The sequence below is a fragment of the Vigna angularis genome, chromosome 7 (genome assembly GCF_016808095.1).
Source record: "Vigna angularis cultivar LongXiaoDou No.4 chromosome 7, ASM1680809v1, whole genome shotgun sequence".
NCBI classification, from domain to species: domain Eukaryota; kingdom Viridiplantae; phylum Streptophyta; class Magnoliopsida; order Fabales; family Fabaceae; genus Vigna; species Vigna angularis.
In genome coordinates, this window is record NC_068976.1 from 19969294 (window position 1) to 19987063 (window position 17770).

At 31.2% G+C, this 17770-nt stretch overlaps 1 protein-coding gene across 1 annotated transcript; it reads left to right on the forward strand.

The window, feature by feature from the left end:
• The first annotated feature begins 2364 nt into the window (after window positions 1-2364).
• Window positions 2365-10732, forward strand: LOC108336510 (putative pectinesterase 10). Its single transcript, XM_052880674.1, has 7 exons — window positions 2365-2567; window positions 3016-3175; window positions 3262-3489; window positions 3573-3696; window positions 3948-4087; window positions 10262-10385; window positions 10659-10732. Exons 1-7 carry the CDS (start codon window positions 2365-2367, stop codon window positions 10730-10732), a joined length of 1053 nt encoding a protein of 350 aa, XP_052736634.1.
• Window positions 10733-17770: the final 7038 nt, after the last annotated feature.

Here is a 17770-nt window from a genome sequence, read left to right on the forward strand (position 1 = left end):
AAGTTATGTAAATAAAATAGTCTTATGATATCGGTTACTAGCTCCATTGACATGATAATCAGTTCTGTAAATAAAATAGTCTTATGATATTGGTTACTAGTTCCATTGACATGTCTTATGATATCAATTATTATATGTTATAAATGTAATAAACAATTAATTGATATTAGTTTAGAAACAACATTCATCAATTTGACATATTTCAGGGATGTAAATTTTTTACCTATGTCAAAAATCTAAAATAACATAAATTAAAAGTTTTTTTTGTGTGTTAATGATAACTATGGATATATTAATTGTATGAATAATGAAGTTACATTTTGATGTGGTATAAGAGCCATTGTAGAAAATCACAGGATAAGAAGATAAACCAAAAATCGTATTGATGAGATTGAAAAAGAGTTTTGTCTGTATATGATTTGAACTCAATTGACAATCAAAAATTGTAATCATAATATAGCTGAAACAGTTGACGGTAATTTAATGTGATCTTGAAATTTGAGTCTGCAATAAAAGTTGAGTTTGGAGAAGACTCCTCAGAAAAGACAAGTTAAAGTATCAGTAGAAAGAACATGAAAACCTTATTCAAGAGTCACTAAGGATGGGATGCTTGGAATGCTGCTAGCTATCCCAATGATCTTCAAGAAGTAAATAATAATGATTTTTCATACTACACATCACAAACTTTTCTTCAGCAATATCGAATATGTTACTATTTAGGGCGGACAACCGACCGGGAAGGTTTAGATAGTGTCGAGCGGGTAGAAACAAGGCTAATATATTCGATCGGATGTCTCAGTCTAATATGTCTGATCGGATTTCTTAAGAGCAATACGATCGGTCGGGCGGACATCTAAAACTATAGATTGGAGACAGCAGTTGAAGGCTCATGAATGTTTAGTTAATGAGGTAACGGTCATTGTCGAGTATTTAAGATGTGCATTGAAAGCCATTAAAAGGTAAATTAATGGGTAATATTCTCTGAAATCATATAAATAGTAGTCAAAGGAGAAGGTAAATTCTCTGTTCTGTGGTAATTATATAGACTTCCAAAAGCTCATTCTGACTTAAGCGTCGGAGTGTTTGTTGCAGGTCAACCCATTTGTGTGGAGAACGAGCGCGAGGAGAGCGAAGGGAGAAGGACCGATCAGACGAGGAGAAGTGTTTCCGGGCGGAGACAGCAGGAGTTTTCCCCGATCCATTCAGCAGAAACAGAATATATTCTTTAAAAGTATATACTAGATAAGCATTCTTTAAAATAAAACAAAAAATGTCAATGAAATTTAAAAGTATTTTAAAAGATGATATTAAAATATGTTAACAATAAAAGATTAAAATTATAAATAGATTTATTATAAATTGAAATTTACACATCTCCTCTAGCACTGTTGAAATATCATTTGACAGAAAATATTGCAATATCGTTTTACAGCAAATATTTCAATAGTTGTAAGTTATTACTCGAAACTATTCATTTAGTAATGATTCATTGCAATATAATGATGGTAGCGTATGAAAGACTATAAATACTAAAGCTATCCTTATACATGCTCAATTAATATCCTAAAAATATATAAATAATGCAGAGCTAAATAAAAAACAAAATCAACATGAAAAGATTTAAAAGTTTTCTTAAAATAAAATTAAAAGGACTGTAAATAGTCTAATAAGGGGTTTTTTTAGAATTTTCCATAGCACCTCACTCGATCAAACAAATAAAAATATTTAATTCATTGTTTTCATTTAACTACTTTAGTCCGGATTGATCCAAACCAATGATGTTTAAATTTATTATGTTAATTTGTCGCCACTTAGTTATTTTATTATTTTAAATTTTATAGGTTTATAATTTTATAAAATTAAATAATTAAAAAATGAAAAACTTTGAAATTATATAATTAAATTATTTTTTTTAAAAAAAGTGTGGCTACAAGTTTGACAGAATCATATAAGATTCACGTGGGCTACCTAAGAATTATGTCATTTGATTAAAAGTAATGACTCAGTTAAAAAAATATATATATATTTAGCAATCATTTTATTGACTATAAAAAGATATAATTATCAAATTTATCAAACACTTAAAAAACTTAATTAATATTTCATTTAATTACTCTGGACCCATTGTGGCCACTGTCTTTTTTCAAGGAAATGCACTATGACATTTAGTATTTTCTTGGAAAAGTTAAAAATTATGAATGGAAATTAATTTAGAAGACATGAATTATTTTAAGTAATAATTAATTAAATAAACTCTTTTTATTTTCTTAAAGTTAAAAATGAAAGAAGTGACATGTTTATGTTTACAAAAAGAAAAAAGTATTCAACAGATACAATACTATGGAATTATTGTTTTGTAGAACGATGAGTCTTCTTCCCATATTGTTTATTAGTTGTTTCTTTTGTGTTGGTAAAGCCAAAGACTGTGGTGGAAATATTGTTACAAAAACCATCATTGTCGGTAAAGATGGGCACGCAGCATTCAGTACAATTCAAGCTGCCATTGATTCTGTAAGAAGTAACAATGATCAATGGGTAAAGATTCACATAAAAGCAGGCTTGTACATGTAAGTTCAAATCATATTCTTATAACATCAAACGTTTAATCAACAAACATGACTTCTGTTATGAAAATCCAATGAATGTTTAATGCATTCTTTGATAAAGCATAATATTTTTTATAGCTACATTTCCAATTTTGATAAGGATATGAATACTCAAACTCTTTCCATCCAACTTATGGAACTACGAAACAACTATATTCAAAAGTTTTGACTACAACAGAAACATTCTCCATATTCCTATTCTTATGTTGTCATACTATTTTAAACACAGAAATCCTAGCTGTCTACAATTTTAACAATATGATTCTGACAATGAATTAATTTAGTTGAAAACGAACACCAAAATTTATACGGTGTGAAATAATTGATTCATTTTTGGACGTCCAAATAGCTGAAATGTTACGTTTATATTGATGCATGTTGAATTATTTTCTTGATTGTAACTGTGCAGAGAAAGTGTTGTTATACCTATAAACAAGCCATGCATTATTTTAGAAGGAGAGGGTACCCCAAAAACAATCATTAGTCACTCCGACCACCAGTCCTTAAACAATAAAGCTACCTTACTTCCTTTTGCACCCAACTTGCTTGCAAGTGGCATTACTTTCAAGGTGAACATATAAATAAAAGGATAGAACAACCATTTTCATGATTCTTCAATATTCTTTATTACTAATATATAGGATTGCATTTACAGAACTCATATAATGTGGCCACAACAAAATATAAATCTTACGATGAGGTAAGCAAAACCGAACCAGCAAATGCAGCAAGACTATTTGGAGATAAATATTTCTTCCATAACTGTAGTTTTATAGGTTATCAAGACACTCTATATGATCATTCGGGACGTCATGTTTTTAAAGATTGTTACATTCAGGGTGAAATTGACTTTATATATGGCAACGGACAATCCTATTATCAGGTAACTTACATTAACATTTTTTTTTTAAATCTATTTTGAAAATATGATACTGAAACATTTTTTATGTGTCTTTTTGTTTGTAGAACTGTTTGGTCTATGCTGTGGGAAAATTTCAAAACTTAGCAGGCTATGTGACAGCTAATGGAAGAGAGTCAGCAGATGATCCTAGTGGTTTTGTATTTGAAGGAGGTTCCATTATAGGGAATGGTAAAGTGAATTTAGGAAGAGCATGGAAACCCTATGCAAGAGTCATATTTAAAAATACATATTTTTCTGACATTGTAACTCCTCAAGGATGGGTTGCTTGGTCAGCCGCTGGAAATGAGTAAGTTTAAATAGATACATCTCTTATAAAAGACCTTCAAAATTCATTTTTCATACTAAAAAAGAGTGCTTTGGTTTATATTTTAAGTGATTTTTTTATATGTTTGATTAATGTTTTTGTTAAACAATTATAGGAGCACGACCACTTATGCTGAAGTTCTGTAAGGGACCAGGAGCTGACACTTCGAACCGTGTTGAATGGATGAAGAAACTAAGTTCTTCGGATTTGAAGAATAAATTTTCTTTTGCATCTTTTATCAACAGTGATGGATGGGTTAACAACTTACCAATATTATCTTAATAACTATATTGGCTGACTCATTGTTAATCGTTGTAAACTCAACCAAGAAATATACTTGCATGTAATATGAATAATCTTGACTAATGAATAATTTGTTCTTTACACTAGTACAAGAATCACATACAACGTCGAATATTTAGAGCAAGTAAGTTTTTAACCATTTTTCATTTAATCGTCCATTTATTAACATGCTTAGGAAACCCCTTTCACATGTATCAATTGTGTTTCTTTCTTGGTTCTTTGTTTATTCTGTGGTCCTAATGACTCTTTCTTATCACAATTTGATTATTTGTTATTGTTTTTAGAAGTTCTTGCCCAGGAAGCAAATGTGAATTCTAGAGCTTGGTAGTTTCGGTATAAAGTAAGGGAAACTAGTTCTAATTCTATGTAAATTTTATAAAGTATGAGTGATAGTGTTTATGATGTGTAGTTGTAGATATTGGATGTTTATGATTGAAATGCTAGTAATGTCAATTGTTGTTGTTGAGTAAGTGAATTTGATCACATCATGATTTTTAATGTTGAATGATTTTGTGTGAAATTCTAATTGTATGATGAATTGTGTTGTTGAGATGTTTGGTGGTGTTGAAATTGGTTAAAGGTGGAGGAGAATGGAACTAGGTGGTGTTTTTGGTCAAAAATGAGGTTTTGGGTGAGTGAGTTTTTCAATTAAAAGTTAAAAAGAATATATTTCGTTCTAAAGTATGTTTAGAGGTTAATTGAGACTTGTTAGAGTGGTTAATTAGTTGAAATCTAGTTTAGACATTGTTAATGTTTTGGGTTGGTTTTAAGTGCTTTTTTAGGGTTTGGAGTAATGAGATTTTGAGTTATAGGATCTAGGCCAAATTGGTCAGTTTAGAGATTATTGATAAGTCATTTATAATTTGTTAGAGTCCCTAACCTACTTAAAAATGAGCTAGAACATATAGATTTCAATTTTGATCTCTAAGTTGAGAATTTAGCTTTTGAGTGGATGCATTGTTGTAAACATTGGATTATTAGTTTAAGATAGGTTATACGCTTTTGTTTGGGTCTAAAATAGTTTATAATTCAATCTAAGAGTGTTAGAAGTTGGTAAAAGTGGTTAGACGAGGTCATGGGTGGTTTAAAAGTGCTAATTTTATAGTTTTTGTGCTACATAATTATGCAGTCCGAATGGGCAAGCAGAATTGGCTACCTAGATGAGTGTAGGGGAGTTCTGACAATGAGCTCCAGAGGCTAGGCAGAGACTTGCATGGGTTGATCAACTTGAGAGGGTTGTTGTTTTGCCTCTAGTTGGGTGAGCAAGTTTGTTAGTTGAGCGAGTGAGTTTGTGTTCCTAAGTGTTTTTGAATCCTTTTACTTATGTGTATGGTTTTAAAAGATATACTAGTTTGTTGTATGATTTGTTTGAATGGAATATGATGTATAAGAGTCTTTGTTGGTATGAATACAAGGACCTCAATTAAAATTCTAATAATAATTCATTTTCAAGTAGAAAAGTTTGATACATGTAGTGAAAGTAGCAGAAAGTATGAGTTTAGGTACTTCTAATATGATTTAAGATACGATGCAAACTAATTTTGTAACTATGGTAGGGTGAAACCCATTCTCAATGAACTAATATTTTAATATCAGTCTTTAAAAGAAAATACCCAAAACTAATGATGTTTTAATTGTTATGTAATTTGTCACCACTTTATTATTTTATAAGTTTATAATTTTATAAAATTAAATAATTAAAAAATTGAAAAACATTAAAATTGTATAATTTAAAAATTGTAAAATAAAATGTGGCTGCAAGATTGACAGAATCATGTAAGATTCACGTGGGCTACTAATAACTATGTGATTTGATTAAAATAATGACTCAGTTAAAATATATATATTTATTAAGCATTTTATTAAATATAAAAAGATATAATTATCAAATTTATCAAACACTTAAAAAAACTTAATTAATATTTCATTTAATTTTTCTGGACCCATTGTCCATTTGTCCACTGTCTTTTTTCAAGGAAATTCACTATGATATTTAATATTTTATTTGAAAAGTCAATAATTATTAATGAAAATTAATTTAGAAGACTTGAATTATTTTAAGTAATAGTTAATTAAATAAACTATTTTTGGTTCTTGAAGTTATAAATGAAAGAAGTGATATGTTTATGTTTAAGAAAGAAGTATTCAAGAGATACTGTACTATGGAATTGTTTTGTAGAACTATGAGTCTTCTTCCCATATTGTTTATTAGTTGTTTCTTTTGTGTTGGTAAAGCCAAAGACGGCGGTGGAAATATTGTTACACAAACAATCATTGTCGGTAAAGATGGGCAGCAGCATTCAGTACAATTCAAGCTGCCATTGATTCTGTAACATCCTGATTATATAATAACAAATATTACATAATAAAGACGTCATCATTCAAATATAGAGAACAGTCAGAATATGACGTGTAATTTAAGTACGAAATTACAGTCATCCAAAATAAAAGAAACGGAAATTCAAACTTAAACATTTTATCGATTCGAACACTACACGTGTTCAGATAGGAAATTCCTAAGAAGACTACTCCACAACCTCAGTATTCTCCAGCTCTTGCTCCAAAAGACTCTCCTCGACAACATCTGCTCCCATCCAAGTGGATGATCATCGCCAAAGAAATATATTCAAATTGGCACACAACACAAACAATGCAAGGGTGAGCTAGATATAAAAAGCATGTTATCATACATAGATTTATATAAAGAATAATTTAGGCATGCTCATTAAACCACAATTCACATATTCACACGACTCATCCGGATTTGTATAACTGTCGAACTATTGGTCGTCTTTGCACTTGCATAGTTCAGCTGGTCTTTCTCCAACACTAGCAAGGTAAATCCCCCAATCTGTCTATGTCTAAATTCAAAGACTATAGACGAGGACCTCCCTCTACTCTCACCACTCACATTGTTCTTCTCTACTTGAGTATGAACAATGCTTTGAGTTTAGGGATAGACATACCATTTCAAAGCTCCATACAATTATACAGAACAACCACAATACTTCACATAACCACTTTCATCCATCTCTCCCCGAGATGTCCGAATCGTACCCAAATCCATCATTTACATTTACAATCAAATCATCACAGTAATTTATCATATTTCTCATTCATTCACATACTTTCACCCATATCACTTCTCAATATATATCTATATTCCAAATATTAGTACACATAATTCAACTCAAAAGAAAAATTAAACTTAGACAACATAATTTGTAGAATACTATTTGGAAGACCACTATTCACTTAACCCTTTATGGAACGAACGTCACTGGACGAACGTCATTTTCCAAGCATTAAGCCGAACCATATTTTGGACGTACGTCATTTCCGAACGCCAGGACGAACACTATTTGGACGAACGTTATTACCGAGCACTAGGCCGAACGTCACCAAATTGATTTGGACGAACGCTACAGGGCGAACGCTAAACAACAGGCCGAACACTTCTTTGGACGAACGTCATAAATCGATCTGGACGAACGCTATCTGCTGACAGCTATTATGCCGAACACAACTGTCGAACACCACTATGCTATTTGGACGGACGCTAACAAAAACTGACCGAACGCTCTCTGCCGAACACTAATGCCTGAATACTATAAGAACGGACGTTATCAGATCCTAGGCCGAACGCTCATAATCACAGCAACACCAAGGACGAACATTCACATCACAACCATACCAATGTCGAACGCTCAAGAGGGAAACCTAAGAATACTAAATTAAGAACGAAAGCTTATACTGTCTAATACACCAAAGCCAAACGTTTAAGATTCAAACTTAGAATTTCAAATGAAGACCGAACGCTACACTCACTACTTCACCAAAACGGACGTTCAAGCTTTTAAACTAAGAATATCAAATTATACTAATACACCCAAAGGCCGAACGTTCCAGATTTACACCTAAAAATATCAAATTTAGATCGCACGCTTAAATCACTGAAACCTCAAAACCGAACGCTTACTATTACACATCCAGAAACAAGACCGAACGCCTACGGCCACTATTTCACAAGATCGAACGCTCAGGATTGAAATTTAATTATACCAATTTAAGAACGAACGTTCACACTAATATACCAAGACCGAACGTTCGGGATTACTTCATCAGAATACAATTTGAGGACGAACGTCTAAATTACTAATTCACAGTTTGGACGAACGTCTAAAATTTCTAACACGACCGCGAACGCTCGTTACCTTAGAACATCCTAACCGAACGCTCATACCATTTCTGCCGACCACTAATTGGTCGAGCAATTTGGACGAACGTCCAATTTGGCATCAAATTGGACGAACGCGCATTTTGCAGAATTCTGCAGAATTGCGAAACCCAGAAACCCAGAAAACCAGAAACCCAAAAATCACAATTTTTCATCCCTTCCTTCCCAGATTTGCATCAAACACAACATATATCATCAATCAAACAAAAGATCTAGCTCCCCTTACCTCTTGAAGACTTCCTTGAATTTATCTCCAAAGGGTTTGATCTCCTTCCAACTTCAAAAGTTCTCCACTTCTCCTCTTTCCCAGAACTTACAGCCACTCTTTCACTCCTCCAGATGCAGCACCAAAGCCTCCTTGCACTTCAGCAGCTCCGCACCTCACCTTCTCTCAGTCTTGCAGAATTCCTTTTTCCTTCCAAGTGCAGAACCCATACTCCCATTTATCTCCCACAAGCCTCCATCTTTCCTTTCTTTTTCTTGTTTTTGAATGGGGAAGCAACGTTGGCTGTCTCCTTGTGGCCAACGTTCCTTCCTTCCCCGTTTGTTTTGTCTTTTTTTTTTTTTTTTAAACTTACGATTCCTGACAGATTCTGTCAAAAGTAACAATGATAAATGGGTAAAGATTCACATAAAAGCAGGCTTGAACATGTACGTTCAAATCATATTCTTATAACATCAAACGATTAATAAACAAAAACAACACTTCTGTTATGAAAATCCAATGAATGTTTAATGCATTCTTTGATAAAGCATAATTTTTTTATAGCTACATTTCTAATTTTGAGAAGGATATGAATACTCAAACTCTTTTCATCCAACTTATATAGATCTACCAAACAACTATATTCAAAAGTTCTGACTACATCAGAGACATTCTCCACCATTCCTATTCCTATGTTGTCTACTGATTTTAAACACAGAAATCCTAGTTGTCTACGATATTAACAATATGATTCTGACAAGGAATGTTTTTCTATCCAAACATCATTTTTTTACTCATTCTAATATTATAATAATTAAAAATTTAAATATGAATATAAGTCTTACATTAAATAAAAATAATAAATTAAAGTATTATATAAGAATGAAGAGTCAAATTCAACTTTTTAAGATTTTGGATTGGATTTATGAGTTAAGAAATGTGTCAATCTATTATTAAATTGGATTTAGACAGCTTTATATTATGTTTCTCCAATAAATCTTTAAGAATTACTTTAGTGAAATACTAACACCAAAATTTATGTGATGAGAAATAATTAATTGAATTTTGGATTTCCAAATAGCTGAAATGTTACGTTTATAGTGATGCATGTTGAATTATTTTGTTGATTGTAAATGTGCAGAGAAAGTGTTCTTGTTCCCATAAACAAGCCATGCATTATTTTCGAAGGAGAGGGTACCCCAAAAACAATCATTAGTTACTGGGACCACCAGTCCATAAACAATAAAGCTACGTTCCTTTCTTTCGCAGCCAATGTGCTTGCAAGTGGCATTACTTTCATGGTCACATATAAATGAACGATAGAACAACCATTTTCATGATTCTTCAATATTCTTTATTACTAATCTATAGGATTGAATTTACAGAACTCATATAATGTGGCAACAAGAAAATATAAATGTTACCAAGAGGGAAACAAAACCGAACCAGCAAGTGCGGCAAAACTATTTGGAGATAAATATTTCTTCCATAACTGTAGTTTTGTAGGTTATCAAGACACTTTATTTGATATTTGGGGACGTCATGTCTTTAGAGATTGTTACATTCAGGGTCAAGTTGACTTTATATATGGTAACGGACAATCCTATTATCAGGTAACTTACATTAACTAATTTTTTTTAAATATATTTTGAAAATATGATTCTGAAATATTTTTTATTTGTAGAACTGTTTGATCAATGCTGTGGGGAGAGCTCCAAATTTTCCAGGTTTTGTGACAGCTCAGGGAAGAAATTCAGCCGATGAAACCAGTGGTTTTGTATTTGAAGGAGGTTCCATTATAGGAAATGGTAAAGTGAATTTAGGAAGACCATGGCGACCCTATGCAAGAGTCATATTTAAAAATACATATTTTTCTGACATTGTAACTCCTCAAGGATGGAGTGCTTGGAGACCTGGTAGCGATCCGTAAGTTCATGTTTGTATTAAAAAAACAGTGTTTTTGGTTTATATTGATATATTTTAGAAAATACCTTGAGAATTATATTATCTCATGTTTGGTTTATATTTATATTTTAAGTATTTTTTATATGTTTGATTAATTTTTTATTAAACTATTGTAGGAGCACGACCACTTACGCTGAAGTTAATTGTAAAGGACCAGGAGCTAACACTTCGAATCGTGTTCCATGGATGAAGAAACTAAGTTCTTCGGAATTGAATAAATTTTCTTTTACATCTTTTATCAATAGTGATGGATGGGTTGATAACTTACCAACCTTATCTTAATAACTATATTGGTTGACTGATTGTTAATCTTTGTAAACTCAACCAAGAAATATACTTGTATGTAATATGAATAGTCTTGCTTAATGAATAATTTGATCTTTATATTTAAATTTCTTATTTACTTTGATTTTAATATATATTTTTTAATTTAATTAAGTTTTTTTTTAATAAAAAAATTCAATTAGTTATTTTCTTAAATTAGTGTAACTGTTATTTGAAAAAGTGGAACTGTTGATTCAATTTACATTCCTTAAAGTTCAAAAATTTATATAAATATAATCTTATCTACAACAACTTTAATAAAAATTTAAATTTGTAATTTATTTTTTCCAACACAAATAACTCAACAAACCCAAATACTTATATGTCATAAAAAAATATTAATTATCAAACTACATTTTTTTAATTTAAATAAAATAATAAAAGACGTGATTATTTATATCCAAAATATATGTTACACTAACCTTAAATCTTTTAATACATGTATGATAAATAAACAAAATCATAATTTAAAACTTGTTAACCTTTAAAATACAATGTTTGAAAATAAAATACAAATTTATCAGCACAAATAAATTTTATTTGTAATATATATTAAAACATTATTATGCTACATTATATATAAACTATATAATAAAAAAATTTACATATTATCTAATCATATAATAAAATATTATAGATTTATGTATAATAAACTAAATATATATAAACTTTCACAAATTTTATCATTTGTAATTACCTTTATACATTAACTAATTTCATAATATTTTTAATAAAATTACAAGTTACTAATTAACTAAAAATAATTATACAAAATCCATATTATTATTTGAAATGAATAAATGTATTTATATTATTTATCTAAAAAGATAGATAAATAAAAGAAACAACAACCGCATTTGTTAAAATTATTTTAGCTTTGTCTCGTTTCAACACATGCATAAAAGAATATCATCCAGTGATAAGTTTTATCCAACCAAAATATAAATATATAATTTAATACAAATAAAATTACTAAAAAAATGTGTAATAAGAAAAAATAAACTAGTTAGTTCTCATTATCTTGATTGGTAGCATTTTTCTTCTCCTTATATGATCACAACTCGGTCAAATTAAGGTTCCAAAATGTTTTAAAAAAATGCATAAATTTCCTAAATAGGAGTTAAACTCATGACTTTCCTATAATCACAAAGGTCCTACTATCCGAGCTACCACATCTCTTTTTCTTATTTACCACTTTTATAGAATTTAATATTATTCTATATGTTTCTATATATAACTAAAAAAATAAACATAAATTAAAACAATATAAATGACTCATTTTTAGTTTGACAATTTCAACAACCTGTTGCAATATCATTTTACAGCAAATTTTTTCATACTTGTAAATTATTACTCGAAACTATTCATTTAGTAATGACTCATTGCAACATAATCATGGTAGCCTATGAAAGACTATAAATACTAAAGCTATCCTTATACATGCTCAATTAATATCCTAAAAATATATAAATAATGCAGAGCTAACTAAAAGTGTCAACAAAATCAAAATGAAAAGATTTAAAAGTTTTCTTAAAATAAAATAAAAGGACTGTAAATTATAAGGGGCATTTTTAGATTTTTCCATAGCACCTCACTCGATCAAACAAATAAAATATTTAATTCATTGTTTTCATTTAACTACTTTTGTCTGGTTGTCGATTGATCCACCGTTTTGTTTTAAGAAAATGCCCAACCAATGAAGTTTTAATTATTATGTTAATTTGTCGCACTTTGATATTTTATTATTTTTAATCTATAGGTTTATAATCTTATAAAATTAAAAATTTTTAAAAATTGAAAAATTTAAAATTGTATAATTTAAAAATTATAAAATAAAATGTGGCTGCAAGTTTGACAGAATCATATAAGATTGTGGGCTACCTAATAATAATGTCATTAAAATAAGGACTCAGTTAAAAAATATATATTTATTAAGCATTTCATTGACTATAAATATAATCATCAAATTTATCAAACACTTAAAAAACTTAATTAATATTTCATTTAATTACTTTTGATCCATTGTCCATTTGTCCATTGTCATGCACTACGATATTTAATATTTTATTTGAAAACTTAATAATTATGAATGGAAATTAATTTAGAAGAATTGAATTAGTAATAATTAATTAAATAAACTCTTTTTGTTTTCTTTAAGTTATAAATGAAAGAAGTGATATGTTTATGTTTACAGAAAAAAAAAAGTATTCAAGAGATACTTTACTATGGAATTGTTTTGTAGAACGATGAGTCTTCTTCCCATATTATTTATTAGTTGTTTCTTTTGTGTTGGTAAAACCAAAGACTGTGGTGGAAATATTGTTACAAAAACCATCATTGTCGGTAAAGATGGGCACGCAGCATTCAGTACAATTCAAGCTGCCATTGATTCTGTAAGAAGTAACAACGATCAATGGATAAAGATTCACATAAAAGCAGGCTTGTACATGTACGTTCAAATCATATTCTTATAACATCAAACGATTAATCAACAAACATGACTTCTGTTATGAAATGTTTCATGCATTATACGATCAAGCAAAATTTCTTTTATAGCAAAATTTCCAATTTTGATAAGGATATGACTCAAACTCTTTTAATCCAAATTATAGAACTATCAAACAAGTATATTCAAAAGTTTTGACTACATCTATATTCTTATGTTGTCTACTATTTTAAACACAGAAATCCTAGCTGTCTACAATTTTAACCATATGATTCTGACAATGAATGTTTTTCTATCCAAACATCATTTTTCTACTCGTTCTAATATTACAATAATTAAAATTTTAAATATAAGTCTAAGTATTACATAAAAATGATTAAAATGAAACATCATAAAAGATTTAAAACTTATGAACTCATTTTTATAAGATTTTGAATTGAATTCGAGCTGTAAATCTTTTATATAATTGGGCTCTCGTTAATATTATGTTTCTCTAATAAATTTTCTTAGAATAATTTTAGTTGAAAACGAACACCAAAATTTATACGGTGTGAAATAATTAATTGATTTTTCGACGTCCAAATAGCTGAAATGTTACGTTTATAAAGATGCATGTTGAATTCTTTCCTTGATTGTAACTGTGCAGAGAAAGTGTTGTTATACCTATAAACAAGCCATGCATTATTTTAGAAGGAGAGGGTACCCCAAAAACAATCGTTAGTCACTCCGACCATCAGTCCTTAAACAATAAAGCTACGTTACTTTCTTTCCCAGCCAATGTGCTTGCAAGTGGCATTACTTTCAAGGTGAACATATAAATAAAATGATAGAACAACCATTTTCATGATTCTTCAATATTCTTTATTACTAATCTATTGGGTTGCATTTACAGAACTCATATAATTTGGCCACAACAAAATATAAATCTTACGATGAGGTAAGCAAAACCGAACCAGCAAATGCGGCAAGACTACTTGGAGATAAATATTTCTTCCATAACTGTAGTTTTATAGGTTATCAAGACACTCTGTATGATCATACGGGACGTCATGTCTTTAAAGATTGTTATATTCAGGGTTATGCAGATTTTATATATGGTAACGGACAATCTTATTATAAGGTAAGTTACATAAAGTAGTTTGTTTTAAATCTATTTTCAAAATAAAATACTGAAACCTTTTTTAATGTGTCTTTTTATTTGGAGAACTGTTTCATCAATGTTGTGGGGAGATTTCCAAGTTTACCAGGATTTGTTACAGCTAATGGAAGAGAGTCGCCGGATGATCCTAGTTGTTTTGTATTTGAAGGAGGTTCCATTGTTGGGAATTGTAAGGTGAATTTAGGAAGAGCATGGAAACCCTATGCAAGAGTCATATTTAAAAATACATATTTTTCTGACATTGTAACTCCTCAAGGATGGAATGCTTGGTCAGCCGTAGGAAATGAGTAAGTTTAAGGACTACTAACAATTTTTTTTAACAATTTTTTGATAATAAATTATGTGTTACTATCAATTATAAACTATTATGTGTTGTTGTAAAAAAGTTGTTAAAAAAACATTTTTTTAAGTTTAAATAGATATATCTCTTAGAAAAAACCTTCAAAATTCATATTTATATTAAAAATAGTAGATTGGTTTATATTTTAAGTGATTTTTTTATATGTTTGATTAATTTTTTTTTGTTAAACTATTATAGGAGCACGACCACTTATGCTGAAGTTGACTGTAAGGGACCAGGAGCTAACACTTCTAAGCGTGTTGCATGGATGAAGAAACTAAGTCCTTCGGACTTGAATAAGTTTTCTTTTGCATCTTTTATCAATAGTGATGGATGGGTTGACAACTTACCAATATTATCTTAATAACAACATTGGTTTGACTCATTCTTAATCTTTGTAAAACCAAGAAATATACTTGTATTTAATATGAATAATCTTGCTTAATGAATAATTTGTTCTTTACATTTAAACTTTATTTATTTTTTATTTCAATATTTTTTTTTAATTTAATTAAGTGTTTTTTTATGATGAAAAAAGTCAATGTAGTTATTTTCCTTAAATTAATAATAATACTATTTGAAAAAGTTTAGTCGTTTATTCAATTTACCTTACTTAAAATTATGAAGTTAATATAAGTATAATCTTATCTGCAACAATTTTAATAGAAGTTTAAATTTCTAATTTTGTTTTTCCAACACAAATAACTCAACCAATCCAAAGACTTGGATGCCATCCTCAAATATTTATTGTCAAACTATATTTTTTAATATAAATAGAATAATAAAAAACATGATTATTTATATCCAACAATATATTATATTAATCCTAAATCTTTAAATACATATATGATAAAAAAAATCGTAATATCAAAGGGTGGTGGTGACTAGTCTTTCTCTTTTCCTTCTCCCTTTCTTCTTCATCTTTCACATAGCACTTGGAGCATCTTCAAAGGAAGAAGAAGTTGGGGCAGCTTGTGGTGCTCAAGCTAGTTGTCTCCTTGTGTCCTATAATTTCTTCAATCTCAGGGTCTTCATGATGCTTTTGAGGCTGCAGTCCTCCTTGTATGAACATCTCCCTGCATATACACTTAGACACAATTAGGCTAAAGCCACAAATTAGCCCAAACAAAACTGAAAATCTATTTACAACAAAAGAGTTAGTTCTATATACAAAATCAAGTCTACATAAGTTAGAAACCTCACAAAAGTCAAGTATTGACACGAGTCCCCGGCAAGGGCGCCAAAAAAAACTTGATGACCCAAAACTTGTTAGCCGTTGCTAGGACTCGGGTTCAATCCCCAAATCCCCGGCAACGGCGCCAAAAACTTGTTAGTCCAAAAACTTGTTGGGCTCGATTTCGGCAAGCGTACCGAATCGTTCAAGTAATAAACCGGTAAGACCGGGTATCGTTTTCCCAAGAGACTCGTAATACTAGAGAATTGTGCGATTAACAACTCATATAGACTCAAGAACATAACAACAATTTACAAAACAAGTGCAGAAAGATAAATTCATACATAATTACAAGGTTGGACTTTGGTATTGAAGGCACTTGAAAATGGAAAAGACTAGAAATGGTAAGAAATGACATTGCTAAGGTTAGTTTTCACCAATGCACTCTTGTGTATAACCAATTTTATCTCCTCTCTATTAATTTACTAAAGTCAATCCACTAAAACACTCTAGCCCTAATCCCTTAGGTGAAAGAGCCTAGGTTTTCCTTATCAAACCCCAATCCCTTGGCAATCTAACAAGCAAAACCCGCATTAAAGAGCTAGGATCTAAGACAACATGTGAATCATCTTCCATCCCTAGAATCAATGACCCACAAGGACTCTTATTTCAGTTCAAGATTTCATCTTACGTCCCCATAATCCATAAAACCCCAAAATCAAGTCATGAACGTCCCCATTACATGCAAGCTTTAAGATCGGAAACAAGAATACTAGCAATTGATAGAAAAGGCATATATATAATCAAATCATTCAACAATTACACAAGATTCAAAGGCTACAACTAATCCCAACAAAGATGGGTTTGGTTCTCCATTTCCATGGAGAACCCTAAAGCTTACAAACATGGAAGATGGAAGAAGAAGGAGACCCAAAGGAAGAGGAGGAGATGTTCCCACAAGCTCCTCACGCCCTCCATGAGCTCCAACCGTGAAATCGCACCTCCAAAGAACCAAAGACCGTTTCCCCTTCGCGTTTTAGGGTTAAATAGACGCATCTGCCACATCAGTAAAATTCGCGCCCGGCGCCCTCTGTCAGTCTCGCCCGGGCGCGAGGCTCTCGCAAAAAGTCGAAAACTCGCCAAAAGTCGCGCCCGACGCCCCGTCGCGCCCGACGCCCCGTCGCGCCCGGCGCGGACCATCTGGATAAATTGAAATCTGACGAGCGTCCTCTTCTCTGGCCTGGACGAGCGTCCTAAATCTTGGACGAGCGTTCTGGACGAGCGTCCTCTTATCTCCTGGACGAGCGTCCACTCTCTTTGCTGGACGAGCGTCCTCTCTACTAGCGGGACGAACGTCCACTTCTACTAGCTGGACGAACGTCCAATTCTGCTCTTCGCTGGACGAGCGTCCTGCCTGGCTGGACGAGCGTCCTCTTCTGCCTGGCTTGGACGAGCGTCCATTTCTGCTTCTGGACGAGCGTCCGCTCGTGCTTCCACTTTGGACGAGCGTCCGCTCTTCTGCCTTCTGGACGAGCGTCCGCTCTTCTGGAACGAGCGTTCTTGCACTGCTGATGGTGTTTCTTCGTGCTAACTTCTTGGTCCAGTTCTATACATGGTTGAAGACTCTTCCAAGCTCATTTTTAGCTACAAAATAAGGGATTATTGATAAAAGTACAACAAAGTAGCCAAAAACACAATTATTTAGAAAACAAGACAAAACAAGAGGATTAAGCAAGTCATAAGTAAGAAAGGAGTTGATTTTGCTACTAAAATGATGCTTAAAAT

Bases quoted from the DNA above. Each gene is read 5' to 3' on its own strand.
- LOC108336510 (XM_052880674.1), top strand. From the start codon at position 2,365: ATGAGTCTTCTTCCCATATTGTTTATTAGTTGTTTCTTTTGTGTTGGT. The intron at 2,568-3,015 runs GTAAGTTCAAAT...GTAACTGTGCAG, and splicing joins ATAAAAGCAGGCTTGTACAT to AGAAAGTGTTGTTATACCTA. The intron at 3,697-3,947 runs GTAAAGTGAATT...AAACAATTATAG, and splicing joins AGGTTCCATTATAGGGAATG to GAGCACGACCACTTATGCTG.